At 31.5% G+C, this 11,041-nt stretch overlaps 1 protein-coding gene across 1 annotated transcript; it reads right to left on the bottom strand.

Annotated features, from left to right (window-relative positions):
- Positions 1–7,388: 7,388 nt before the first annotated feature.
- LOC133287318 (myrcene synthase, chloroplastic-like) lies at positions 7,389–10,766 on the bottom strand. Its single transcript, XM_061484890.1, has 7 exons — positions 10,638–10,766; positions 10,248–10,509; positions 9,529–9,907; positions 9,130–9,348; positions 8,887–9,025; positions 7,830–8,081; positions 7,389–7,712 (listed from the first exon to the last, which is right to left on the bottom strand). Exons 1-7 carry the CDS (start codon positions 10,764–10,766, stop codon positions 7,389–7,391), a joined length of 1,704 nt encoding a protein of 567 aa, XP_061340874.1.
- Positions 10,767–11,041: the final 275 nt, after the last annotated feature.

Here is an 11,041-nt window from a genome sequence, read left to right on the forward strand (position 1 = left end):
GCCGGCCCCACCAAATTATCTAGACTTGGGTAAATGAAAAGGCAAAGGAAATAATTGTCACTATATATAACTGAAATCTTCAATAATACATATATGCTTTTGTATTTCATTAATTATTAGTTTTTACATACACTAATATATGACATACTTGTTGTAGGACTCGTAAATGAGGATGAAGGATCACAAGGTAGCAGTGCATCTTCAACTATTATGAAAGCGGTTGGAGGACTAAACAAGAAAGGGTGCAAATTGCGGTTTATGATCTAAAATAGGCGCTTCCTACCACCCGAAGTTTCGTAGCAAGAGCATGATAAGGTGTGCAAGCTGGTTACACAGCTCTCCAGCTTATCCTGAACAATTGTTGTATGATCCTAGCTTCTTAGTTACCCAGTATCAGGTCAACAATGACGAGATGCTACCCCAATAATGAAGATGAACAATTTGGTGATGACCATGACGTGCAGAGTGATCACAGGGAAGATTGATGTTTTTCTCTATTATTTACCGTAATTTTTCATTTCTCTCTCCATTGAACTGGAGAGAGAAAAAAGTTTTTGCAAGCTCAACCAAAGTTTCTTTAAGTAAGAGATTGACGTAAGTAGTTACTATCTAAAGGCCACTTTTGGTGGCCAAAAACCAAACTTTACACTATTGATTTGGTGGCTTTGTTGAATTTTTTCTTCAAAGCACAATTTGCACATGGAGTGCATTGTGTGAATTGCGGTGAGTGAATAGCACTTATGGAGGAAATTGTGCAGCACTGTATGCCTATGAATATCATCCCAAGTTTCAGAAAAAAAATACTCATAGTGTTTTCTACTCATCCCAATACTAAATTAATAGCAAATAGGATCTCGTGGGGTGTAATTTTGAGTGAGATGTGTTCTATTAATATAAGTGAGAATAATATTGTCCTCACCTTGTATTGTAAAGAAGTTATAGTTTCTTCCACATGGTGAAATTTTTTTATATTCTTGTCCGTGATTTTTTCCAATTGTGTTTTTCACTTAAATCTTGTCTATCACTTCAATTGGTTTATTTGTAAGTGTTGATTTCTTGACCGATGAAATTAAATAAAGTTAATTAAAATATTATTTAATATTAAAACGTATTTTAACATGTCAAAATCTAATATTTTTTAGAATTATCGTGTCGGAGTGTCTTGTCGTGTCCCGTGCCGATGTCGGTACAACATATATAGCCTAACACTAGTTGCATATTTGAATTTTAAATTATATATGAAGAGATGACATAACTTTGTCTAACGTGAGATAATAGGTTTAGTGTAAAGGATTTAGGCTAAATTTCATAAAGCCACCTTAGGGTCATTTTTAAAACACCACCTTATACTTTCAAGATTCAAAACAATTAACCCCTTGTACTATTAGATCACAACAATTAAACATAATTAGAAATTTTAAAAACAAAAATACCCTTCTCCTCCACTATCACCCTTCTCGCCATCGGAAGAATAATAATTCTGTGCTTGATTATTCGGAGGATTCACATCCACCTTCAAAAGCATCAACGTTTTCCATAAATGAAAAAGCTGTTTTCACAAGTACTGTATTTGAGTAGTACTTGATAAATACTATCCCGGGCTGGAAGTTCGAAGATTTCCTTTATTCATCACCTTCTTTTTCGTTTGGTTTCTCCAAGGTTTGTCTTTGTAATGAACCTCTTCCTAGTTTCTGTTGATTATGCATGGGGATCTAAGATTTTGATTAATATGTTGATGAACTGCATAATGGTGATGATGTGTTGCCAGGGCCTGGGGCTCGTAATGAGAGAAACATTGTTGTTATTTGATTGACCAAAAAAAAGTATCAAATCTTGTTAAAATCTTATTCTCAATAAAGAGAGAATAAAAAAGTGGTAGATATTTCGTTAAGATTTGGATGCGATCGATGTTTAGGCAATAGGAAAGTGAGAAAGGAAGTGAAACAATATTAAAGAATGAATGAAATAATGATCTGGAGGCAATGACCGATGGTTATTTAGAGATGATGGTTAATAGTAAAAAATAAAAATAAAAATGATCGGTGATGGCAAACGATGGTTAGAGGAAATAGGTTGGTGTTGGGATAGAAGTAAGGATATTTTGCATTATATTATTAAAAATGTTTAATAGTTACGATTCGATAGTGAAATTAAGGGGATTAAATGTTTAATTAAAAGTATAGGGTGGTTTTCTTGAAAATGCCCCTAAATAGAGGGTGATTCAATGTAATTTGCCAAGGATTTATTTGTTAGTAAGGAATAAGGATATATTTAATTTATTTTTAAAGTTTGTTTTTTTGTTACCAACAATTTTTCATTGGATTTAGGCAATTTTTTTATCGACTTGGATAGGTAATTTATCAGTAATCATGAAAGTGTTCAATGAGGATGCTGACAGGAGTTTGATCCCTGACTTTGTGTATAGAAAAGGCTTTGCTGGGAGAGGCTGTACCCATGATTGCGTGATCTTTCTGCCTCGAGGGGATTAGTCATTGACTTTCGATCGGTTGGGGGATAACCTTATCAAAAGTGACTGTAGAAATATTTTTTCAATATATATATATATATATATATATATATATGAGTTCCATTTTTCTTATGTTTCTGGAAAAAAGTTATTTGCACATGTGAATGTTCAAATATGTATTTACAATACCATAAATGTTTATATATGTATGCATTCTTGCACAAAAAGAATTTAGGGTTTTTCATATAATGCCAAAATCCTATCATAATAGGAGTAAATAACATGTGATTTCTTGACTAGTAAAATTTACTCAAAAATTAATAGTTTCGACAAAAAATAGATTCTGTAAAAAATTAGACGGAATTCTTTTCGTTCAAAAATTTTGACGAATAGGATTCCATTAAAAATTTCAACGATATCTATTTTTTTTTAAAAAAAATCTCAATGGAATTTTTTTTCCGTAGGAAGATTGGGTCAAGGATAATGACTGAATCAAGTTTCATCTCTAATTTTGACAGAATTTATTTTCATCTCTATTTTTGATGGAATACATTTTTGATTAAAAATTGCATTACTAATTTTGACGGAATTTTTTTCCATTAATAATTGAGCATTTTCTAGTGTTATTTATTGTCTATTCTGTATATTGCTTCTTTATCAAGTACCCCCATAAACCATTTGTACAAATAAAACTGTTTCGAAAATAAGTATTATTTAAAAAACGGAAAATAAATTCCGTAAAAAAAAATGCAAAATAAGCTTTCAACCATATGAAATTCTGTCGTTGTTTTTTATGGAATTTTTCAGTAAATTCTGACAAAAAGTTTTGTCAAAAACTATGACCGAGGTTTTTGACAGAATTTTTTGAAAATTAAGTATATTCTATCAAAATTTTATTAAAAAGTAGTAATTTTATCTGTCTCTTTTTTACGTAATTTAAATGGTTTTTGACGGAATTTTCTGTCGATACTTTCGATGCAATTTTTATTTCTATCAAAATTGTGTGTTTTGAAATAGTTGTAAAACTCGGCTCGAGCCGGCCGGGTCGACCCGAAACTCGGCCAACCGATTATGCATCGATCCGATCAAACTCGGACATAACCTGTCAAATTCGGCGAACCGGTGAACCGGTGACCCAGTCACCCGGTCAGGTCATGCATTTAAAAAAAGCAAAAACAAAAAATCAAAATTGTTTTATCTTGTTAAAAAAATGTAGAACTCATTTTAAAACTTTTTATAATTTTATTTGTTAGTATACTCTTCTACAATGTCCTCAAATTTTAGCTTCTAATACTGAAGCAATTTGCAGAATAATAAATTAAGAGAATGCAAAATATGTCATTTTAATGTAGTTGAATTGAAAATATGAGTTCGATGTCATTGAGAGGTATGTTTATGGGGATTATGAGTTGTAATTTAAATTGACATATTAATAGCATGCATTTTTATTTATTTATGCTTCTTGTTTTCGAGTTTATTTAATGAACCTTGTTTAATTCATTTTAGATATGGAGAATATAATTGAATTTATATGTTCATATTTTTATATATCTATATACATCCGAGTCAACCAGTTCGACCAATGATCCACCCACTACAAAAAAATAGGATCTATAGCCACGTGGATTTAACCACATTTATTATAATGAAGTAGAAATACAAGTATACCCTCAATTTGCAACCCTATTTTCAAAATGTAGCAAAATTAATTTTGAATTTTTTTTACTAAATAATGTTTTCCTCCGTATTCATTCTATATCCTGTTTATACCAAAAAAATTTCCCCAAATCTTCAACGAAGTTTAGCATGAAACTCATACATTCAAATTTTGAAGTTCTCCTTTCCGATGTAGATTCCAACAAACTAGAAGTTCTCATCCCCTTCCGATTCTCGCTCCTCTCGTTCTTCCTCTCGCTCCAGATCTTTCTCTTCCTCCTCGTCCTCTCTGTCACGTAGTTCTCAGAGCCTGAGCCCTCCTCCTGAGAGGCAAAAAAGGTAGCCACCAATTTCTGATGTTTTGAAGTTGTAGAGGTAAAAATTGAACTCGAGGTTCTACAGCTTGTGTTGTTGTTCAATTTGTAGAGGTTCTACAAATTGAAATTTGTTGTAGCATTTAATTTCTGTGTTTGAAAAATTGGATAGGGACTTAGGGCACGACTACTAACCTTGTGAAGAACCAAAAAAATTAATCGACACGTCGTATCTATGTAGGGAGAGGGAAATTGGGAAAGTTTTGGGACTTATAGAGAAAGGTGCGGCTTGAAATGGAAGAAGATTTTGACCATTCTTTTTTGTTGGCATTTAATTTCTTGATTCAGTGATGGGGACATCGCTGGTGGAAGATGAAGATGTTGCTAAGGTTGATGATCGCTGATTCCCTTTATTGTCTCAATTTGATTGCAAAATATGGCAATTATTCTGGTTTACTGTTATGTTCTTTATTGTTTCCGGAATCACTGTTTGTAATAGAATCTTCTTGCGAGAGAGGACTTTGGACCTAGTATTGGTATGTTTGAATACGAGATATTATTACGTAAAATTCCATTTATGACTTATTCATTTTTATAAATATTTTATAATTATATAAATTTAGAAATAAAAAATTAATCTTCCTATCTTTTCCCCGTCCAAAATGTCTTTGTGAATGGCTTTGTAGGAAGTATTACAGATGTATATGATAGAGCTACCTGAAATGAATTATGCTGCGAATACCAGAAAGCAATCAAAGTTTCTTGAGAGATGTGTGACGAATGGGTATTAGATATTTCCCCTTTTTTTCTTGCTTCTCTTGCATGTCAATAATTCTTCCCCGGTAGTGTTGCTGCTAGTTCATAACTATGCTAATTTTAACTGTATATTTATTTACTAGTTTGTTTATTTTTTTGAACTGTTTTATCAGGTTTAACATTAAGTTTGTTTTGTATCTGTGTTTTTCGATAAGCTTTCATGTATTGTTCCTGCAGGAAATATCGAACACTACATCTGAAATCTGGTTCTGTAGGAAATTTTGGAAAGGTATCTTTGCTAGACGACTGTGCTCCTTGTCACGGATTCGAGGGCATATTTTACATCAGTGTTTATTTCTAAGCTTACTTTTTGGCTCATTTAATTTAATTCTCATTTCGTTTTTTTATTCAATATTTTGTTCCCTTTCTCTCTTCTCTTCTATTCTCCTCACTATGGACAGATCAGATGATATCTACTCATTGAGTTCATTATTTTTTCGTTTATTTCTTCTCTAGACTTCGTTTCCCAAGGCATTTTTTCCTTCCCTCCTTTGTATTCTATTATTCTATTATGTGGTTCTTGCTTTGAAAATAAATAAAATAAAAAAAAGAACAGGTGGATCTTCTAATTTCTTCTTGCACAGATTTTGAGATGAACTATGAACTAAGCTTATAGAGTATGAACATTCCGATAAAGCTGCTCTATTGAACTGCGTTGGAATGAAAAAACAATTATTGTGTTTTTTGATGAACCCATTAATTGATATCATATAACATAAAAAAAATGAAACTTGATTTATTTGTTTTATGGCTAGTGTCTGCCTGAGTCCTTGGTTGATTATTGGGACATGAATGACCTTGACTGTGTTCACTAGCTAAGCGGTAAAGACTGACCTTAGGATTTGTACATTGGTGTTTTGAGGTTGGTTATCATAATAGCTCATCAATAGGATATTAACATAATATGAAATTGATTTGTGCAGGTGTGATTTGGTAGATGGCATTTCGAAGGACTAGGATGGCATACAAGAACAAGTCCTAAATGGATGATAAGGAAAATTTGTACTACCTTTTTTTTTTATGCAATTGAGAATTGAGAAGATAATTTTTTGTATAGATGTCCCATAAGTAAACTTTTTATTAGTTTTATTTGGCGATTTTTTCCCTCTATGATATTGGTAGAAAGCTTGATTAGCTTATATAAATTGAAAACATGATGTTTTGTACAAATTCTTCAGTGATAATAGAATATGATGTTTAGTGTTTGGTTCACATTTTAATGTGTTCACTAAATCGTGTTTGAACTATTTTCAACATTATTTTCTTTATTATTGTAATATTTATCGAATTCATAATTTTTTAATTTTAAAAAAGAAATTTCGTATATTTAGCCATAGTCATAAATGTGGCTAAAAAAAGTTTTAGGCACAATTAGCCACATTTTTCTATTGTGGCAAACTAAACAGTTTAACCACATTTTTCTATTGTGGCAAACTAAACAGTTTAACCACATTTATAAAGTGGCTAAATAAACAATAAATGTGGCTAAAAGAAGGCTACCACACTTGGTCAAAATGTGGCAAAGTGAATAAAATAATGTGGTTAAATTATTGCAACACCACTTCTAGCCACATGTAATCAAAATGTGGTAAATTATGTTAGCCACATTTTTTATCAATTTTTGCCACATTTTTAAATGTGGCTAATCATCATTTTTTTTGTAGTGACCGGTTCAATGAGTGACCCAGTAATCCAGTATCCCGACTGGATCGATACCCGAGTCGAGTTTAATAACACTGGTTTTTTGACAATAGAAATGAGACGGTATTAATTTCATCGAAAAAGAAATTCATGACGGAATAACCATCAATTTTTTATGGAATTATTCCGTCGAAGATAAAGTCATTTGTCCAATAGTGAATTAAGTTTTATTCAAGATTATAACATTATCTGAAAATAATGTTACTCGTCCGTTATTTTAACACATTCTTACATCAGAGGCTTTTACATAAATTCAACGAAACAGGGGCTCAACATTAATTCAAAAAAGATGTGTTACACATCTTTTTGTCCTTACATTTTACATATTCAGACAAACATAGCAATATTACTTCAAATCATAAGCAACACAACTTCTTTTTAGCGACAAGCTAGAATTTTAATAGCGTTAAGACTTTATGAAACTAGTCTATTAATTATTCCTTTTCAACAGCATATTTCTCTTTAGATGTCATAGGAATGGGTTGCATAATCAATGATAGTATGCCACTCTTGGTTTCATGATTTGGTAGTGTAAAGCCATCTCCATAATGGTAAAAGCACAGACACATTCTTGCAACGTCTAGAGCAGTATCTATGAAACTCTGAGAGAAAGAAGAATTGCGAGCTTCTTCATTCATCTTCTTCCATGTTGTAAGTATCATGCCCTTTAAGTACTCACGAGAATCTGCTTCAGAAGCTCCAGTTTCATTCATGTAACATTGAACTGATTTAGAAACATCACCTGTCTCCATCTCTCGCTACAAATAAAAGTGGTAAACTATATGACCAAATAAAGAAAATATGTATATATTTTGAATTTAATATTTTGTGTACATGTGTGTGTGTAAAGAATAGGAATAAAATTGCCATGGTACCTGGCATGATGCAATGTCATTCGCCAGGCGTGAAATAATTGCTGGAAAACGAATTATGTTGGGATATTCTTCTAATAAGCAAACAAAATCCTCCTTTTGCAATGGTCTTGGAATAAAAAAGTAAGCATGCACCAGTATAACAGGTGTACTTACGGATATCCACGCATTCTCCATGTATTCTTGCAGTCTTGGCGTATATCCACTATAGTACCATTTAGACTCAACCAAATATGCTTTACATAAATCAGCCCACTAAAATGTTACGATAACACGAGTAAGAAAATTATCTTAATTCAAATTTAAACCAAAAATAGACAATATAAATAAAAACATGAGTACAATTTTTTTTTTCTTGAAAACTAAATTATTTATCAATTTAGCTTTAATTAAAACTTTAAATATATATTTTCTTTCATCTATCCATTTATTTTGAAAGTCATTAACTTGAAATGATTTTTCATGACGTTAAAAGATGGGATGTTATATACAACACATTTAATTAGGCTAAAACAACATAATTTTACAAATCTTATACATCACTTGAGGCTTGTGTATGAGTATAATATTCCACTTTAAAATATCTGTACATCTTTTTCACACATGAATTTTAATCAATCGAGATTATTTTGGCTTTTTCACAATATGAATCAACTTTTAAAATTAACATTATTAAAACTCAAATAAATGAAGGGATGATTTTTTTTTTTTATTTTAAGAAAAATATTCATAAAAATATTGCTAAAGGACTTGTAAAATGTCAATTCAATCTAAAAGTTTAAATTAATAAGTGATTAGATTTTAATAATTTTTATATTATATCTCTTTAACACCTCCACTTAAGAGTTATTTGGGTTTGGAGCTTTGATATTGAAAAGACCAATTTTTTTTTTTTACTTTGTGCCGACTTAATTTCACTAGAAAGTGAGAGACAATTATTATCGAACTCATAAACTTGTGATCACTACTTTGATTCTGACAAGACTAAATTGACTAAGAGTATATTTTTAGCTAGGTAAAAAAAACATTTTATCAAAAAAATAAATAAATAATTGCATACTGCTTTCTTTAGGTATGGAATGACGTTGAATCCATTCTCTTTGAGGATGACATAAGCTTTTTCATTGACAAAGTTATAGATTGCAAGGAAGCATATTTTCATGTAGTGTGGGAGACCATCCATAGCATTTAGATCCCATCTAGAATCACAAACAAATTGATAATGACCATTCGTTAGAGGAGAGGAAATTTTGCAAAAAGAGGTCGATGCATGGAAAATAGAACAGAGAAGTAATAATATTACCTGTCTATTGCTTCTGTGAAGAGCTCTAATTCTTCCAAGGTGCCATGTACGTCGTAAATATCATCAATGTTGGTTATCAGGGAATGCAACTTTGTTATTTCTTCTCTGAAATTTCCAAGATCTGGTCTAAAATTGAATCCCAGGGCAAAATAGAAATTCTCCACCAACCTGTTCCTAACAAAACTCAACTCTTCTACTAAGCCAGTTCCTTTCCACCATCTTAACATGAGAGAAAATTTCAAGTATTAGGAAAAAGCATATTATTCCTCAATTTTGCTTTGATATATTTTTAAAAATCGAAAAGAGAGTAATTAACCCAGCTTTAAAATGAAACTATATGTTACTCAATATAATGGTATCTTGATATATTTATTAATGTTGTACGAGTGTCATCATCACCTTGATGCATTCTTGAGTTCTTCTTGGTAGATGCTTTGAACCATGTTGAAATCCAATTTTGCAAAATGAAGTAAAGCGTGATTCTCATTTTGCCTTCTCTCTTCTAAAAAATTAATGAACCACAAAGCCTCCAATCTTGGCACCCTCCAATGCAACGGAAACTCCAAAGCATGATTGATTAGGAGTGACGTATCATTACCTCTATTCTTGTCCACAAAATCTTTGAGAAATTTTGATGTGAAATCTCTTGCTTCATCGAGTATAAGTTCGTCTTCCACTGAATGAAATGAGGCTTCATACAGTGATTGCATTCCTTGGACATCATCAGAAAGGCATTTCTTGAAATTGCCCATTCCATCTTTAAAGCCAACAAAAACATCTGCAACAACAATTTTGGTTTTTTACTCTTTGGGTGCATAAAAATAAGGAAAAAATGTAAAGTTGTGTCATTTTAAGAGAGGTAAAGTTGTGTCATTTTAAGAGAAAGAAAGAAAGAGATAGATAAAGGAGGAGATAGATTTGACAAAACAAAATAAAGGTGTGGGTCCCACCTCTTTGTGGAAGTGAAAGGATATAAGTTGTGTCATTTGAATGGATAGACTTTTTTCCTAAAAATAATTAAAGTTATACAGTAGTTATGCGACAATTACAATAGATTAACATTAATGTTTATGAACACAATCTCTTAAAGTGTGTCAAGTCCTTTTAAAATTCAATACCTGCTGAGAGATTATATCCATGTTGCCGTAACAGTCTGAAAGCAAGGGCCGTGGCATATAAATTTTTCTTGCTCTTTAAGATGTCCATATTGTTGTAAACATTTTCCAATACATTCCTTATTTCATCGTTAAAATGATAAGAAACACCAAGCCTTTGCAAGACATCAATCATCTCAAGTTGTTCAACATGATCTACCACTTGGCAAAGCATCACCCTGACTTCTTCCTTTAGCACTTTGCTTTGCTTTGAGTATTTTTCTTCCTACAATAATTTAACTATTGTGTGTTAGCTTCAATATTTTTCAGAGGGTATTATAAACCTTAGACTTTATATTGCATGGACTTTTGTTTGATAAAATGACATTAAAAACCAAGGAGAATGAAACATACCGTATATTCACTCCTCAATGACTGGATATAATCATAATGCCAAATTGAAGGTTGGAAGTTTGCAGATCGACGAAGAACTGATGTTTTACTTTCAAGGGAGGGTAAAGGAAGTTGATGAGCTGCAGCCATTAGTTTGAAATGGAAAAGAGATCAATAGCTACTGGAATTTTTTTTAGCTTTCCGTGGATTTTGTGCTGCACATTGGACCCAAAATAAAGCCTTTATATAGGAAATAATAATGTTAACGAAGACAATGATTTATACATCTATCCAAAAAGAAAAAAAAAAAAAAATCTTCGTCAAATTGAAAATGACAACAGCGTCATCGCAATTTATCAAAGATATTGTAACATTTACTTACATTAAATTTTAATCGTTATTTTATGTGTATCTAATAATTATAA

Source organism: Gastrolobium bilobum, unplaced genomic scaffold, assembly GCF_033153095.1.
Source record: "Gastrolobium bilobum isolate Gb01-03AN ecotype WA unplaced genomic scaffold, APGP_CSIRO_Gbil_v1 utg11002, whole genome shotgun sequence".
Taxonomy (NCBI): Eukaryota; Viridiplantae; Streptophyta; class Magnoliopsida; order Fabales; family Fabaceae; genus Gastrolobium; species Gastrolobium bilobum.

Coding starts and splice junctions, on each gene's coding strand:
- LOC133287318 (XM_061484890.1), bottom strand. CDS start 10,766: ATGGCTGCAGCTCATCAACTTCCTTTACCCTCCCTTGAAAGTAAAACA. Junction 9,908..10,247: donor TGGATATAATCTCTCAGCAG/GTATTGAATTTT, acceptor TTGTTGTTGCAG/ATGTTTTTGTTGGCTTTAAA. Junction 7,713..7,829: donor ATGACATTGCATCATGCCAG/GTACCATGGCAA, acceptor TTTTATTTGTAG/CGAGAGATGGAGACAGGTGA.